The 18,241-nt window shown below is 49.2% G+C and overlaps 1 protein-coding gene across 1 annotated transcript in view; it reads left to right on the top strand.

Annotated features, from left to right (window-relative positions):
• Window positions 1–17,807, top strand: part of CA5A (carbonic anhydrase 5A) — a 32,471-nt gene extending 14,664 nt beyond the window's left edge. Inside the window, exons 3-7 of the mRNA XM_058528644.1 lie at window positions 5,077–5,195; window positions 7,341–7,436; window positions 7,588–7,650; window positions 14,719–14,874; window positions 17,654–17,807. Of these exons, the coding sequence (XP_058384627.1) occupies window positions 5,077–5,195; window positions 7,341–7,436; window positions 7,588–7,650; window positions 14,719–14,874; window positions 17,654–17,797 (578 nt within the window). The 3' untranslated portion in view covers window positions 17,798–17,807. The remainder of the gene's footprint in view (window positions 1–5,076; window positions 5,196–7,340; window positions 7,437–7,587; window positions 7,651–14,718; window positions 14,875–17,653) is intronic.
• The last annotated feature ends 434 nt before the right edge of the window (window positions 17,808–18,241 follow it).

Genomic DNA, 18,241 nt, shown 5'->3' with positions numbered 1-18,241 from the left:
TCAAGCCTGAGGTGCAGAGAGATAAAACAACCCGTGCAAAGCCGCCCTGCCTGAGACCAGGATTTGAACTCAGGTTGCCTGGCTGAGCCAATGTGTGATGGTCTTAGAGTTTAACTCCCGGAGAGCAGTCTGGGTTCCTTCATTTTGGGGTCCTGGGAGTGGGGTTGTGCCCTTCAAGCACTGACAGCATGCTGGTGGCCAGCTCCGGCTCCTACTTGCCTGGAGAGAATTACAGAGACTGTCCTGGTCCAGAGGACAGACGGAAACCCCTTGCCCTTGTGCTTTACAGCTTTGAAACGTTGGTTAAATCCCAGAGTGGCACCAAGAACAGGCTGACCCTTGGCAGCATTGTATTATTTGCAGTTTTGACTAATTAGAACGTCTCAAACTTCTCTTGAACTTATTTTAAGCCTTAAAACAACCGTGCCTGCCAAAAGCCTGCTTATTCTGGAAAAAGCACCGAACTGCAAATAGATGGCTATTAACAGTGGCTATTGTAAGAACAGAGACAATAGTTTCTGGGGCCAGCAAATCGCAGCACTTCAACATCATCTGTCCTCGGGGTATTTGGAGGGTCTGGCACTAGCTGATGTAATTCTCCAATTAAGTCTTCATGCACCTGCTTGCAGGGACTGCTGGGGTGATGCACGGCCTCCGCTCTGTGGACAGGCCCTGCTGGCAGGGGAGTCTGGGGGCTGGGGGCTGGCCAGCTAAAGGCCCCCTTCTCAGGAATTGCGCTTGCCTTTTAAAATTGTTTTACTGAAGGAAATTACTCTAACACTGTATTGTCATTATGAAAAGTCACTTGGAGATTATTTTATCCAGGGCTGCAGGTTAAATTGAGTTCATAACTTTCCCGGCAGGAAAAGCTGCAGAGTTTGGCTTGAACCCTACTACAAAAGCCAAGGGGCTGGACCTTCAAGCAGGCCTGGGTTGGGGTCGCCTGGGGACCTGAGGCAGGTGACGTACCTCCTCTGAGTCTCAGTTTCCTCATCTCGAAATTGGGCTAACAGTGCCTGCTCGCAGGGCCATTGCGAGGAGCTGGTAACTGGGGGAACATAACGTGTTTCGCAGCATGCCCAGCAGGGAGCAGGCACTCAGTAGATGCTGGCTGTCGGTTAGTAGCCCTCACAGCATGTGCTAACTGTCTGCCAGGCGCTGACCGCTAGGTGAGCTGACGGACATGGTCGCACAGTACCCAGGACCCATGAGACACCCACCAACGTCAGCCTCTCCTTCATCAGCTGTTTCCTCCCATTTCAGAGACGTACCGTGGCTGCTGGGTTTTGTTCTTTGGGTGCTTCCAAAATGCCAGACATTGTGCTAAGAACTTTGCATCTCCCACGTGACGTAATCCTTGCACGTCCTATCGAGTAGCCTCTAGGATCATCCCCATTTTACAGGTAGGGAAACTGAGGCTGGGAGCGGCTCCATAACTGGACTGGGATCACTCAGTTTCTAAGAGATGGAACCAGCATCTGACTCCAGACACTACTCCTGCTCACCTGCAGACAGGGCCACAAAACACTCTTCCCATTTTTAAATAAATGCACTTGGCCCTTTGCTAGTGGGCTGTCTTTGCCCATTGCTCTAATTTTAGAGGCGTTGTTCCAGAGAGATTTTCCGTCTGGTCGATACCCTCTGGGGTTCTTGATTTTAGAATTGTGCTTTTTGACGTGCTCTATTTCTCTTCCTGAAATGCACTTAAAGGAGTGAGGCTGGAAGGGGCATCAAGCCCTGCACAGCCAAAATGCCAGATCCCGGTGTGTCTCCACCACCCGCCACAGGGGGCCGCTCCAGCCCAGCCCACGTTATAAATTATCCCCCACTGCCTGCCCTAGAAATCCGGCCAGAAGCAGACCCCTTCCTCTTCACTCATCCTCCTAGAAAGCTCCCGTTTTGCCTATCTTGTTATTTGTGCTTGCATATTACAGAGCCAGTGAGGCACAGCAGCCTTCCAGGGGTTTTGTTATGAGTTTGGTCCCAGCCCAGGGTAGCCGGGTTCATTTACAGATGACCACGTGACAGCCTGGAGTAGGGAAGGAGATGCGTGTCCTGGAGGCTCAGCTGAGCAGGAGCACTCTTGCCCGCAGTGGCGATCACCCCAGGATTCCCAAGGATGGACTTCCATTTGTGTTCTCTTACGGAAACGGGCGACCGCATCAGGGTAGCAGACAGGCGGGAGTACAACTGGCGAGAGGCTGCCTCAGTAGAGAATTCTGGGGACAGCTTGATGTCGGGGAGAGCATGGAGCCATGGTCCATGGGCTCCAGTCCTGCTCGGAGGGTGACCTTGGGAAAGTCTTCCGACCTCTGCAGCTTGTTACCTGCCAGAGGAAGGAGTAATGCTCAGTGCTCCCCCGTCCCGTCCCAACCCAGCAGTCTCCGATTCCTGGCTCTCTGTTGTTCCAACAGTGGGCAGTAATTTTTCTACAGGGTTATTTTTGGTGGGGATCTGGCAGACATCCAGCTAGTGGTGCATTTATGCCTCATGCGGTTGGTATCAATCTTTTTGGAGACTGTATGTGTGTGCCTACATAGAATTCTGAGATGCTTGAGCTGGAAGAAAAAACAAGAACCATTTAGCTAGTGATTCTTTTTTTTTCAATCATTGAAGGAGCCAAGTCCTTAAAAGGTTAGTGACGTATAGTCACCAGCGTCATTATCATCATCGTCATTTGACAACACTTTACAAAGGGCTTTCCCTGCCATGGTCTCAGGTTATCCTGCCAACACTCCTCATGTCACAGGTGGGTAGGCTGAGGCTCAGAGAGGCTGAGCAACTTACTCAAGTTCACACAGCAAGTTAGGGGCAGATCTAAACTACAATTCCAGGTCCACCCATCATTCCTGCTGTCTGGCACTTCCATTCTAGAAGACATGATATAGACACGCATGGACATCCACGTGGTTACCTTCTGCGTGAGTGAACATATTGCCAGTCTCTGTCTCTCGGTGCCCAGAGCATCCCCTGGAGGAAAGTTGGCCAGATGTGAGGCTCACCTCTTGGTCACTAATGGGTGCATTTTGGTGGCATGAGGTCTCTGGCTGGCCAGTGCCACAAACTCCCTTTCCACTACGGCTACAAGGCGCCAGGCAGAAGTGGCACAAAGATTACCACGCCCGCGTTTTGTTGTTCTGTAATTTCCTTAGAGTATGTTTTGTACATTGAAGGACCAAGTGGGAAAGGTACAGGTTTTGGCCTCAGATCTGGGTTTGAATCCCAGCTCCCAATGCTGGCACTACCGGAGACCTATGTAACCTGGCCTAATAAAGGAAAATACAACACAGAACTACAAAGGCCAGTTGGCTCGAGTAGCCTCACCCCTCGAAGGAAAAAAATCACTCCTCTTGTATTTTTAGCCGCAGAAAATCTCCATTAAGTCTTGCAATTCACACCTAACTGGGAGGTTTTCCTTTCCGCTTTGGCTTCCCCATTGGCAGGGTGGCTCCTTGACACTCCCGGTGCTACTGGCCACCAGTAAATTCAGACTTCATGATTTACAAAGTTTTTATATATTTGCTGCGGGAAGAGATATTTCTATGCATTTTTTCATTGAGATATAATTCATGTGTGTGTATTCAGGAGACCAGATTACCTCGTAGAACCACAGAACTTCATAACTAGACATTGTAGACCAGCACCCTCATTTTCGAGTGAAGAAAGACAGCGAGAAGCTTTCTGACCTGATCCAGGGCAGAATCACGAGCTGCATCTGTTTGCTAGTTTATAGCTCAGTGCTTTCTGCTACAAATACTTTTTATGGCAAAAACGAAACAGAAAACACCACTGGCCGGTTGTATTTGATACTCTCCATAGCACCCGTCATGCCACTAAATGTTGTCCCTGGTTTTGCCACATGGAGGAGTTGATGCAAGCAAGGCCACCGCTGGAACTCACCCTATGGCTCTGGAGTGTCCTCCAGGCTAGTCCCAGCCACCCCAGGAGCACAGGTGCTCACTACCATCAAAAGCGAGATGTCCAACAATGACCATTATATTTGTGGCAATTGTTAGTAGAAACTTGTTAGCAAAGCACAGCCAGAGATGAGCTAAACCACGTGCATCAGAGTCACCCGGGAGCTCGTTAACATGCAGATTCCCGGGACCTCTGGGGTGGCGCCCACAATTCGGCAGGTTAGAGCCAGATTCCTTGATGACAGATGCTCGCTCACGTCTGAGCCCGTGTGCGTCAGGCTAACAGCTCTTGGGGAGGCCACACTGGGGGTTTAGGGTGACTTAGATAGAGTGTCCCAGTAAAACCTGGTTACACAGGGGACTAGACTGGGCAGGGGCTGCAGAGAGGTCAGCACCAGGGGACAAGGTGGCGCCTTGTATCTCAGAATTGGTTCATTTAAACATCTCGCTCATTTCATGTTAGTTTATGGAATTATTTGGTGATAGAATTTAAGCTGCTATTTTTTTAATCAAAAGATGTCATTTTTGGGGGGGCTGGCCCTGTGGCATAGCGGTTAAGTGCGTGCATTTTGCTTCAGCAGCCCTGGGTTCTCGGGTTCGGATCCCGGGCGTGCACCCACGCACCGCTTGTCGGGCCATGCTGTGGCGGCGTCCCATATATAAAGTAGAAGAAGATGGGTACGGATGTTAGCCCAGGGCCAATCTTCCTCGCGAAAAGAGGAAGATTGGCATCGGATGTTAGCCCAGGACTAATCTACCTTACCAAAAAAAAAAAAAAAAAAAGTGATGTCATTTTTTTAAATTAAAGTCTGGAAATCTTATAGGACGAGCACGCACCTCAGAAACAGTTTTTCTTTGCCTTATTGCTGCATGCAGGGGATTGAGGCCCCTACTGTCACCTGGTGGCAGCACTGGAGTCTGCGTTCCCTCGGGCGTTTACTGTGAGTGTGCTTCCGGCCGGCCCCAGGTCAGGTGACGGGGACAGAGGTGAACAGAGAAGATCCCAGCTCTCATGGACGCACCTTTCAGTTTGTCATTTCAGCAGGACATCAATCTCTCGAGGTGAAATAGTGTGACCTCAAGGTAGACAGTGTCACAGCAACACCACTCCAGCGACTAGACAGACTAACACACCGGTCCCACTGGTTTCCTCCTCTAGGAATCAGCGGTGGCCCCTTGGAAAACCACTACAGATTAAAGCAGTTCCACTTCCACTGGGGAGCCGAGAACGAGTGGGGCTCAGAGCACACGGTGGACGCCCACGTGTACCCGGCAGAGGTTTGTAGACGTCATCCTTGCAGGATGTGGGTGCTTTCTACCTTGACTGGTTGCTCGGAAAGGAAGGGTTTTCCATCACAGGGGACTCCTAGTGCTCAAACTGGAACAATTGACTGCCCTACCCATTCAATCACACAACTTTCCTAAGAGGAGGGTACTATTAGCACTTTCATTTAACAGAAGAAGAGACTGAGGTTCTGAGTGGTTATGTAACTTGCCAAAGTCAGACAGCTGAGATTCAAGAACCGAGTCTATGCTTTTAGCATCTCACTCAACCGCGAACTTCCTGCTGGTCAGTTACGGACTAGAAGCTTCCTGTCCTTCAAGGCATTCGAGGCCTTCTGTTGAGAATCTGAAAATCTTCACAATAGAGATCTTGTTCTTAAAACAAAGTGGTATTTAACATTCTAAAGTGGGAGTCAGTAAAGCATGTGAGTAGGGACAAATGCTAGGAGCTGGATTTTGTGGTTACCGTGGAGTGACGAGTGGTGCCTTACAGATTACCCCCAATATTTTATTATGAAATTTTTCCAACACACAAAAAAATGGAAACAACCATGCCGTGAGAGCCTGTGAGTTGCCACCAGATCCTATGAATGACATTTTGCCACAGTCGCTTTATCACACCCCTGCCCGGCCCCCACCAGCCACCTGACTCTCTGATGCATTTCCGGTTACAGACTGTTCCCCCTCACCTTGCTGTGGCCGCTGTGGGGAAGGAGCACTGTAGTGAAAGTGGAACTAGAGGCCAGGCAACCCGAAACACGAAAATCACCTGTGATCACACACCCAGAGTGTCTAAAATAGGGAGTTACGTCCATTGCTATAATCATATTTACAAGTATGACAAAAACGGAGGAACACAGGCTTGCCATATGCTCCCTTTTCTTTAACAGCATACCTTTTATCTTAGTAGCTATGTATCTACACCGTGGTTTTTAATGAACAGATATTTTAACAGAGGAGGTTGTTGCAATTTATTAGCAGAGAAGAATATCAGCACTCAGGACCCCCAGGGCCTCTCCCTCAGTCGCACTGAGCAGGGGCTGTGGCTCATCCTGGCCATGCCTCTGGCCCACGCTGGAGCATGCCGTTCCCTGTGGGGTTGGGAAGGCCAAGCCAGCTCTAAAAGTGGGGTCAGCTAAGGAAGAAGGCTGCAGTCGGGGCCAGGGGGCTAGCCGTCTGTTTCTGGGAGACTGCCCTAGGACAGTGGGCGGGGGGTTCAGGTGAGCTACTGACGGGCTGGGAGAGGCCACACCACCGTCATGATCCCCGAAGTGCCAGGCCAGGGACACCGGGGCTTGTTGGGAGTGAGGTGCCAAGCCAGGCACACGTGGGCAGAGGCCCCTGAGCCCTGGAATCCAGCTGCTGCTCTGGGGAGGGAGGGTCTTGACCACGAGAGGCCACAAGGCTTTCTGCGCTCTGGCTTGGTCACCATTCAGAAAGGCTTCACCACAACCCATGCCCGTAGAAGGAAATATGTACAGACACCCAGGCCCCTTCTAGGTTCTGAGCCAGTCAGCACTGTTAGGACCACGTGCTCTTGTCACAGAATCCCAAGTCAGGCCCGGGTGTGCGGGTTCTGCCTCCCGCTCGCCAGAGACCCAGGAAAGTCCCTTTCCCCAGCCCAGCCTCACCCTTGATTCAGATCCTTCTCACTGGCCAATCCGGATGCCGAGTTTGGACTTAGGAAAACAGAAGGGGCTGTAAACTAAAGACATAGATGAAGTTCAGGGGAGGGTGACTTATATAGAAGAAAAAAAATGCAACATTGGGGGCATACACTAAAAAGTTATTCGTTGTTTATCTGAAATTCAAATTTAACTGAGTCCTGTATTTACCTGGCAGCCCTTGTTCAACGATGTCTGAGAGCAGCAAATAGTCCAACCGCCCGTTTCTGTTTTATAAAGTTAAAACGAGCCTCCTTTCCCCCCACCAGAAACGCCGAGGCCCTTACTCTCCGTGGTTTCGTCAAGGTCTCTGGAGCTCCAGACCCGAGGGGGTGCCAGCATCCCTCAGGCTGGGCTGTGACACTGAATTCATTAAAATCATTAAGGACACATAGGTGTGCCCCACAGAAGGAGGAACAGCTGTTTCATTTCTTGCTGATCGTGATAAGTGTCAGTTCTCTCTGCTGTGTTCCAGCTGCATTTAGTCCACTGGAATTCTGTGAAATACCGAAGTTACAGGGAAGCTGTACTGGGAGACAGCGGCCTGGCGGTGATTGGCGTCTTCTTAAAGGTAGTTGGGCGAGGGCGTAGATCTCCTGGTGAAGAAAGGCGTGTGCGGTAACCGAGAGCTGCCTTTAACCACAGCCTATTGAGAAGGAAGGGTGCTGTCATCTTATCTTCCGCCTTTTCAAACCAACATTCCGTGTGTCTGTGCCATGCAGCTGGGCACCCATCACGAGGGGCTGCAGAAGCTGGTGGAAGTCTTGCCGGAAATAAGGCATAAGGTAAACGTATTTTGAAATTTTGAAATATTCACGTATTTTGAAATCAGCATGATTGGAAAAGCATAATTGTTCAGAGTAATGACTCGTTTGCAAGGGAGAAAAACCGATTTGTTGGCAAGAGCATTGCAGAGGGGGTCTGAGGCCAGGTCTCAGAAGGAAACTCGCTGGGGCTGATTCCAGTCGTGTCTCTCGCTGGCCCACACTCTGACCTCAAATGCGTCCCTGCTGTCCTCGGGGCCTCTCCTTCTGCAGTATAATACGGGTGGTGGACTCGAGCTGAGTTTCCCAAAATTGAGTCAATCAGGCAGCATCTTGAAGATTTTTGCTATGTCCACCCGCCAGCGGCGCTATTATTTACTTAATATTTTTCCTTAAATTGACCCACTTTTAAAAATCCTTAGCCTGTCCCAGGCAATGACATCCACTAGTGATAACATTTGCTTTAAAACCGATTGAAATAAATACCTACGTATTAACATTTGAGAGTGCCTGCCTGCGTGTTCCCTAGCACACTCCTCGGGAGGGAACTTGGGATCGCCCAGGAGGACCTGGAGGTGGGAAGGAGGGAAAGTCCTCTAAACCCACCCCTCGCTCGTGGCAGTGAATCTTTGCCCAGCTCCTTGTACGCCTTGCTGTTAAGCACAGCTCCAAAGATGGCGAGGAGAACAGGTTAGCTTTTCTCCAACATCAGCTGAGAAAGGACGTTGATGGAGACATGGAAATTCCAAAGAAACGTGGTTTATTTATTTGGTACCAAACAAAAGAATTCCGAGAAGGAAGGAGTCACCGTGGTCCTTGGACGTGGAGACGGACGGGGCCCCTGACCTGGCTTAACAATGGCGAGAGCGGCTCCAGATGCAAGCTGAGGGGCCGGCCCTTCCTCCGCCGGTTCACAGGGGCTGTTTGATCTGTGTGGTGCCTTCTCCTTGATGTTGACCTACAGGCTGGCTCAGGGGACCCGGACCAGATCGCCCCCTGCTGCCCTGTCCACCAGCTCAGGAACTCGTCAAGGTCAGGGTGCTGAGAGCATCCTTTTCCTCACTGGTCTGCAGCCAGAGTAAACCTGGGATGTTTTCCCCACCAGCATCCGCCTCCCGTATGGCATGGTCCCCACCTCTTGGTGGGAGAGACAAGAGCTGGCAGTGAGGTGCTGTTTACTTAGGGGCTGTCTTCCATCCACGGAAGGCTCTGGAGAGTTTCTTTCCCACAGGCTAACTCAGTGTCTTCTGGGCAAACCACATGGGAGAAATGGTGTCCCTGGGAGATAGAGGACGCTGCCTGGGGCTCAGTTCTGGTCCTGATGCTCATCTTTGGGCCTCAATTTCCTCCCCTGAAAAAGAAGAGGTAGACTTTTAAGAGACAAATGGTCCAGCCTTGGAGGGCAGGAGTCTGTGCTTCGTGGCTCAGGGAGTGCAATCCAGTTCCAGCCATTTGTCACAGTTTGCACTCCATCCTGGGTTCCCCCAACATCTGGGTCAATTTTTAGAGTTTGCAACGTTGTAAGTCCCCTCTGCGATGTACAGTTCTACAGGTTTTGACAAGTGTGTAGAGTCATGGTCCCCCACACAGAACCATACAGCACGCTCTGTCTTGTGGCCTTTTAGAGCCAAGCCTCCGACCCTAGGGGAGCACTGGTCCGTTTCCACCCCTATAGTTCTGCCTTTTCTCCCCCATTTTCATTCTCCCTTGTTGTATTGCACGGAACTTTCTCTGCAAGCTACTTTTCCTCCTTCTGAAGTGGGATGCTCATAAATAGAAAAGAGAACTATGCATCAACCCCCTTCTCTCAGAGAAGACGTCCAGAACAGGCACCCATCCACCAGCAGCTGGTCTGTCTGTACTCGAGATGGACGGGTGGTCTCAGCCACACCATGTGCTCCAGAGTACCACCCAGCCCCCCAGGCTGATGCACATACAAAGGAGGGAACTTGACTTGCTCCGGGGACCCCAAGGCAGAGCAGCTTTCTCAGTCACAGGACAGCTCTGAACCCTAACATGCTTTAGAGACAGGACACAGAGGTCCTGGGAATGTTGCTGGAAATATGTAGATATCCTCTCAGAGTCTTAATTGGCAAGAAACCAACGGTAGGCATGGCAGTTGGGTCCATCCGTCTGCTCCTCCTCATGATCTGCTGCCTTCACCTCAACCGCTGCGGCCCTGAGGCGGGAGGAACCAGCCCCGGCTTTGGGACGGGACAGACCTCCTGTAGCATGTGGGTTCTGCCACTGTCTAATTATGTGGCTTTGAGAAAGTCACTTATATATGTCCTACTTTCTTCATCAATAAAATAGAAATACCTCTCAAAGGGTGGTTCTGAAAATTCAAAGCCTCGGAAGGCGTCTGGCAGGTCAGTGCCTTTGGGCTGCGGACAGGGGAGAAGGATTCACTCGTCCCCGAACATCCACTGGTCCTTTTTGCATTTGTCCCCTGTGCACACGTGACCTGTCTCCTTCAAGAATTGACTAGACAACACAATGGAATATTACTCAGCCGTGAATAGGAACGAAGCACGGACACATGCTACAACGTGGATGAGCCTTGAAGATATTCTGCTAAGCGAAAGAAGCCAGACACAAAAGGCCACATATTAGATGATTCTGTTTATAGGAAGTGTCCAGTATAGGCAAATCCATGAGAACAGAAAGCAGATTAGTGGGCCCTTTGGAGGGGTAGGTGGGCGTGGGGGTTGAGGTAGGGATAGCTAAAGAGTATTTCCTGGGTTTTTTTTTCTGGGGTTCTTTTTTGAGGTAGTGAAATGTTCTAAAATTGACTGGTGATGGTTGCACATATCTATCTGTGAATATACTAAAAGCCACAGAATTGTACACTTTAAATGGGTGAATTCTATGCTATGTGACATATATTTCAATAATGCTGTTTTTAATTAACCAGACAATTAATTACAAAGTGGAATGCCGGGCACGTGAGGCGATTCCTAAGCGTCTGTCTCTGTGAATCAATTTACTTCCTTCCCTTTGGCAGCTTAACTAACATCCCCGGTTCCAACTGGTGAAAGTCAGCAGCTAGGGGACAAGCCAGGTGGTGTGGGCCACTTGCTTTCGCCTTTGCAGGCTGGGTGCAAGGACTCAGCTGGGCAGGGAGGCCTCCTTCCTTGGGGACGAGGGAATGTCTGTGCTTGAACATCCTCCTGGTGGGCCGGGCACGGGGCTGGGTCTGGAGCTGAGGCTGTTATGACCGGGCCTGGTTAGTGTGACGTTGCTTCCAGGCCTGTTCCCTCAGCCTTTCAGCCTCACCAGCTCTACAGGGGCTGGAGGCCACTGTTCTGGGCCTGCCACCCTGAGGGACCCTGAGGGATACTTTCCTCTCTGAGCAAAAGCCTGCTCGGTACCTTTGGCAATGAGACAGAGACTGGCTAGGAGGCTCTCCTTTCTCTTTACTCCACCACCCCCTAGGGCCGTGCTGAGCAGCCTCCAGACAGCAGCCCCAGTGCTCCTGCCTCTGCTGGTGGATTTCTTTAGGGGTCCCCATCCCCAGGCAGAAGCAGGGGTGTCCCTGTCTGCAGGCTCTCTGCTCCCTTCCCCAGTCTCTTTTTATTGCTTTTGTGTCTCATTTACTCATTCCAGCCATGTGGCCTCTTTGCTGTTCCTCAAGCCCATCAGGCCACACCCTGCCTCAGGGCCTTTGCACTGGCTGTGTCTGCTTCCTAGAAGGCTCTTCTCCTGAAACCTGCATGGCCGATTCCTTCACCTCCTCCATGTCTTTGCTCAAATGTCACCTTCCCAGTGAGGCCTTCGGGACCACCCCTCTTAAAATGCCAGGCCCACCCTTGCATTTCTTATCCTGCTGTCCTACTTTATTCTGCTCCATCACACTTATCACCATGTAAACTGCTGGATACGACTGACTTATTTAGACTTATTTAGCGTGCCGTCTGCTTCCCTCCAGTGAAAGGTGAATGCCCTGAGGGCGGTGGTCATCTGCCTCATTTGCTATGGTACCTCCAGTGCCTAAGACAGAGTCGGTTTACCATAGGTGCTCAACAAACAGCTGTGAGTGGACGAATGAGTGGTGGCAGCCCACCGGAGTCAACAGACAGCCGCAAGCGGATGAACGCGTGGTGGCAGCCCACTGGAGTCACTTGGAACTCAGAGATGCAGGTTTCTCCCCCTCCTTTTATAAAACACGGAAAGCAAGCAAACCTGAATTCTGAACCAAGGGTTCCCCCAGGCAGGCAATGTGCTGAACGGAACCCCTCCTGGAAGCAGCACAGAGAGGCTGGCACACAATCGTCGAGAACAACGGTGCAGGCCCATCACTCCCGCCCACTGCCAAGGAGGAGGAAGATCCTGGCATGAGGGTCAGGGAGTCCCGCTCAACAAACTGCGTCCTCCTGAGTGTGTGGCATTGCCACGTGCGTACATCAGGAAGGGCTGCTGTGAACCGAAGACCAGCTCTCTTAAAAGTGATATTTTCTGGTGCAGTCGCTGTGGAAAACAGTCTGGTGGCTCCTCAAAAAATAAAACATAGGGGGCCGGCCCAGTAGTGTAGTGGTTAAGTTCGTGCGCTCCGCTTCAGCAGCCCAGAGTATGCGGGTTTGGATCCCAGGTGCAGACCTACGCCCCACTCATCAGGCCAAGCTGTGGGGGCATCCCATATACAAAGTAGAGGAAGATGGGCACAGATGTTAGCTCAGGGCTAATCTTCCTCAGGAAAAAGAGGAGGATTGGCAATGGATGTTAGCTCAGAGCCAGTCTTCCTCACGCACACACAAAAACTAAACATAGAATTACCGTAGGATCCAGCCATTCCACTTCTGTGTATACACGCCAAATAATTAAAAGCAGACCTAGAAGAGATATTGGTACATCCATGTTCACAACAGCCAAAAAGTGGAAGCAACCCAAGGGTGATGAACGGGTGAAAGGATAAACAAAATGTGGTCCATCCACACAATTGAATATTATTAAGCCTTAAAAAGGGAGGAAATTCTGACACCTGCTACAACATGGACAGATCTTGAGGACATTATGCTGAGTGAAATAAGCAAGTCGCAAAAAGACAAATACCGTAGGATTCTACTTACATGAGGCACCTAGAGTCGTCAGATTCACAGAGACAGAAAGTAGGATGGTGGTGCCAGGGGCTGGGGGAGGGGTGGGGAGTGAGTGTTTAATGGGGACAGAGTTTCAGTTTGGGAAGATGGAAAAGTTGTGGAGATGGATGGTGGTGATGGTTGCACAACAATGTGAGTGCAATTAACGCCACTGACCTGTATACTTAAAAATGGTTAAAATGATAAATTTTATGTTATGTATGTTATTTAACCACAATGTTTTTAAGTTTAATATTTTCACAGCCAAGGTATACGACAGTGAATAACTTTAAAAGGAGAAAAGGAGCATTTGGTGGGAATCCCTGCTCTGTACGGAAGGGTCACATTTTCTTTTTTTTTTTCTTTGCCAACATTTGTTTTATTGATTTTTATTTATTTATTTATTTTTATTGTGAAATTTTTGTTGTACATTATTGTTTATCAGTCACCATATAAATGCATCCTTCCACCCCTTATGCCCACCCCCCACCCCCCCTAGGCCCGGGTAACCACCAAACAATTCTATCTGTCCGTGTGTTGGTTTATCTTCCACATATGAGTGAAATCATGCACTGTTTGTCCTTCTCTTTCTGGCTTATTTCACTTAACATAATACCCTCCAGGTCCATCCATGTTGTTGCAAATGGGACGATTTTGTCTTTCTTTATGGGCTGAGTAGTATTCCATGGTATATATATACTGCATCTTCTTTATCCAATCATCAGTCGAGGGACACTTGGGTTGCTTCCATGTCTTGGCTGTAGTGAATAATGCTGCGATGAACACAGGGGTGCGTAAGCCTCTTTGGATTGTTGATTTCAGGTTCATTGGGTAGATACCCAGTAGTGGGATAGCTGGATCATAAGATATTTCTATTTTTAATTTTTTGAGGAATCTCCATACTGTTTTCCATAGGGGCTGTGCCAGTTTGCGTTCCCACCAGCAGTGGATTAGGATTCCCATTTCTCCACAGCCTCTCCAGCATTTGTTGCTTTTTGTCTTGGTGATTATAGCCATTCTAACAGGTGTAAGATGATATCTTAGTGTGGCTTTGATTTGCATTTCCCTGATGACGAGTGATGTTGAGCATCTTTTCATGTGCCTATTGGCCATCTGTATATCTTCTTTGGAGAAGTGTCTGTTCATTTCTTCTGCCCATCTTTTGATTGGGTTGTTTGTTTTTTTGTTATTCAGTTGTGTGAGTTCTTTATATATTTTGGAGATTAATCCCTTGTCAGATATATGGTTTGCAAATAGTTTTTCCCAGCTGGTGGGTTCCCTATTCATTTTGATCCTGGTTTCATTTGTCTTGTAGAAGCTCTTTAATCTGATGAAGTCCCACTAGTTTATTTTTTCTTTTGTTTCCCTTATCTGAGTGGACATGGAATTCAAGAAGATCCCTTTATGGCTGATGACGAGTAGTGTGCTACCTATACTTTCCTCCAGGAGTTTTATAGTTTCGGGTCTCACCTTCAGGTCTTTGATCCATTTTGAGTTAATTTTTGTGTATGGTGAGAGAAGATGGTCTACTTTCATTCTTTTGCAAGTGGCTGTCCAGTTTTCCCAGCACCGTTTATTGAGGAGACTTTCCTTTCTCCACTGTGTGTCTTTAGCTCCTTTGTCAAAGATTAGCTGCCCATAGATATGAGGTTTTATTTCTGGGCTTTCAATTCTGTTCCGTTGATCTGTGTGTCTGTTTTTGTACCAGTACCATGCTGTTTTAATTACTATGGCTTTGTAGTATGTTTTGAAGTCAGGGATTGTGATGCCTCCAGCCTTGTTCTTTTTCAGGATTGCTTTAGCTATACGGGGTCTTTTGTTGCCCCAAACACTTTCTTGTTACTGCTTCCAAATGTGACAACCACGGCCCCACAGCCTTTATCTCAGGGAACACACTCCCCTCCGAGCGACGTGACAGCCACGTCGCTGAGATAAAGATGGAGCCCGTTGCCTTCCCTCCTGCGTCTCCTCCACCTCCACTGAGAACTGATGCGCCTGTGGTCTCATCTCTCAGCATGCGCGGGCAGCTGTGGGCCCCTTCGAGCCCTCCTGTCTGCTGCCCACCTGCCGGGATTATTGGACCTACCCGGGCTCCCTCACTACTCCTCCACTAACCGAGTCGGTCACCTGGATCATCCAGAGGAAGCCCATTGAAGTGGCCCAGAGCCAGGTGAGCTGCCCCAGTAATGGTATAGTAGGACTGTGTTGAAGAAATTCCCTTGTTTGGCAGTGTCAATAAGATTGTGAACAAGCCTCATGGAGTTTTATTCTTTGGTGCATGTTAGATGTTCCTGCACAAGAAGAATTTTCCAACTGAAACAGGAGCTCGTTGAGATTGGACAGAAGTTCCTTATAACACGGCTCTTGTTCTGACCTTGAGACATTAGTGTGCGAGAGGGAGAGAGAGAGAGGGACAGAGAGAGACAGGAAGGGGAGAGAGAGACAGAGTCAGAGAGAAAGAGGGAAGAGGGGGAGGGAGAGGAAACTGACATGAGGGGTACAGCTGTAGCTCATGGCTCCCGTGAACTGTGAGTGGTGCAGGATGCAGGCGTGGCAAGCATCCCTGACGACAAACGGTTGAACCAAGTCAGTGCTTGCTCTTCAGTCTGTTTTGGGGGGAAGTGACTTTAAAAGAACAGAAGTGACATTATAATTGGGACATGGGTCCTTGCCCATAATGGACCTCAGTAAGTATTTGTCGATGAATAAATTAAGCAAGAAAGGGGTGTCGTAGATGGATGCTGGAAAGCTGTGAAAGAAGTAGGATCATTGAGGGAGAGAAGAAAATTTTAGAGTTTGTTCTGCTTCTTTGGATGCAAGAACAGTAAGAAATTGGGGTTGCAGAGGGTTTTCTCACATGCTGTTTTAAGAAGTTATGGAACTAGACATGCTGAGAGGAAATTCCAGAAGGATTGTGTTAGTCCACTATTGCTTCCGTAATGCTGCATAACAAACCACCCCAAAACTCAACGGCTTATAACAAGCCTGTCTTTTTCCTGCTCACGGGTCTATGGATTGGCTGGGGAAGCTCTGCTCTAGGCTGTTTTTGGGGGTGGGGTGGGGCCCAATGTCTCTCATGCTTCTTGAACCAGTGGCTGCCCAAGTCTGGTTCACAAGGTAAATGACAGAAAGGCAAAAGACAAGCCACATGGCACATGCACAGGCCTCTGCTTACATCACACCCGCTCACACCCCATTGGCCAAAGCAAGTCGCAGTGGCCAGGCCAACATCAGTGGAGCAGGAGGAGGTGAGTGTTTGCTGAGCAATGCCCCTATCTGTCACACAGATACAACCCGAAATATCAGTGCTGGTTGTCCCAGGATCATAGGTCTGCAGTGGTTTTTATCTTCTTCCTTTTCCTTATCTAAATACGCTATTTTTTTTTTTTTTTGCCTGAAATGAGTAGATATTACTTGTATACTTTTTAGAAAAGTTATAGTATATTTTTCTCTGGAAATCTCAAGGACCTGGAGAAAGTCTGTCGGTCTAGGGCAGTTCGGAGTTTAGGAATGATTATGCAGCAAGCTCACAGCCTCTATTCCATCCCCTGCCCAGGGCAGACATTACTAATCAACCACTTTCCTCTTTCTGGGGGCTCTAAATGAGCTCTTAGAGAGTCTTCTAGCCTCACGATTCTGTGAAAACATTCTCTTACTTAAAAGTCATAAAATGATGCCATTTGCTTTGCAGGGCTGAACTTGGAGATGTGGGGTGCAGGTTACCCCCATTCCCCCACACCAGAAGTGTTACAGACACGAGGAAGGCCTTGCTTGAAAAATGGCCCCTGTCACCCAGACCCCTTCTGTCACCAAGCATGTAATAAGCCCCCGTAATGTGTCAGGTGTTGTAGCAGGAGAGGGTGGGAGAGGCCTAGGAATGGTGGACGTCAGAAGCAATGATGAAGTGTCTGCACACTGCTGTCTGAAGGGAAGGTAGCAACAGAAGTTAGTAGTTTTCAGGCTGAGTGGCATACAAACATGCAGAGCAGAAGCCCCTACCCTGGCCAGGGAGCAAGTGCAGGCACCCCTGGATGGGGTGGGGAGGAGTCTGCCAGGCGGGGGAGAGGAGCTGGGCTGCATCTCTAAGAGAGTCAATAACATGTGTAAAGCAAGAACACACTGGATGACACACTGTGCTGAGTGCCTGGGAGACTGTACACCGCACCCCACACAACTCCAGGGGGACCCCATCGGTGCAATAAATGGTCACTACGAGATCTCATCCCAGTTCTGTATTTAATTAGACAATTGAGTTGTTCTCACAGAGCTCATCAAAATATTCTGAGAACAGATGTGATGACACATAAACATTTGCTTTAATTCCTTGGGTGAAAAACAAATCCAGTGTTATTTTAGCATTTATACTGTATGTATTAATTTAGCATTTATATTGTTTGTATTAGTTTAGCATTTATATTGTATATATTAGTTATCTATTGCTATGTAACAAATAGCTCCAAACTTTAATGGCTTAAGGAAACCATAACCATTTATTGTCCCTCTGAGTAGCTGTGGGTCAGAATTTTGGGTGGCCCTGCCCTGAGGTCTCTCACGGAGTTGCCGTCAGATGTTGACTGGGGTGGTGGGTACCTGAGAGCTTGCCTGGGCTAGAGGACTCACTTCCAAAGTGGCTCACACAAGTGGCTGGCACGTTGGTGCTCCCTGTTGGCTGGGGGCCTCAGGTCCTCTCCCGAGGGCCTCTCTGTGGGGCTGCTTGAGTGTCTTCACAACATGGCAGCTGGCTTCCCCAGAGCAAGGACCCAAGAGGAAAGGTGGAAGCTGCAGTGCCTTTGCCGACCCAGCTCGGGAGTCAGTCCCACCATGTTGTATTGGCCATACAGGGCCAAGCCTGATTCAACGTGGGAGGGACTGCACAGGCCAGAGGGATACCTGGGGGCTGGCTCACTCTGTACCTGCACCCAGCTTACTCTGGCTGCTCTCCATTCCAGCTGGCCGCGTTTCGCACACTCCTGTTTTCTGCACTTGGTGAAGAAGAGAAAACGATGGTGAACAACTTTCGCCCACTTCAACCCCTGATGAACCGGAAGGTCCGTTCATCCTTCCAGGCCACTGAAGAGGGCACAGGATCCTAAATTCATTACATACAAGTTAATGGGTAGAACAGGCTTTAAAAAGAGGAAGTATTATGTTCCAAGTTTCATGGTCTGATCAAATGTAACCTCTGAAATTAAAAAGAAAGAGATCATTGTTTTAGTCAAGGTACTTTTCAGTTGCAAAGAAAACAAATCACTTCAAAGAAGCTTAAGTGCGATGGGGAAGGAAACCTGGGACACGGAGTATCTCAGAGGACCGACGGCAGTGCACAGTGGCCTCAGGGGGCCAAGCACGCCCCCTCTGACTGAGGTCGTCCGCCCAGCCCTCTTGCAGTTCCATGCTTTCCTCTCTGCAGACCGGCACCCTCTGTTTCTCCACACTCATGGCCACCCCAGAGTCCCCAGGCAACAGAGTCTGGGACTAACATCCTTCTTTCCTAATTCCAAATTCCTGGATGTATCAGTGTCCTGGGGCTTCTGTAA

This window comes from Diceros bicornis, chromosome 32 (genome assembly GCF_020826845.1).
Source record: "Diceros bicornis minor isolate mBicDic1 chromosome 32, mDicBic1.mat.cur, whole genome shotgun sequence".
Taxonomy (NCBI): Eukaryota; Metazoa; Chordata; class Mammalia; order Perissodactyla; family Rhinocerotidae; genus Diceros; species Diceros bicornis.
This window is presented reverse-complemented; position numbering and strand designations above follow the sequence as displayed.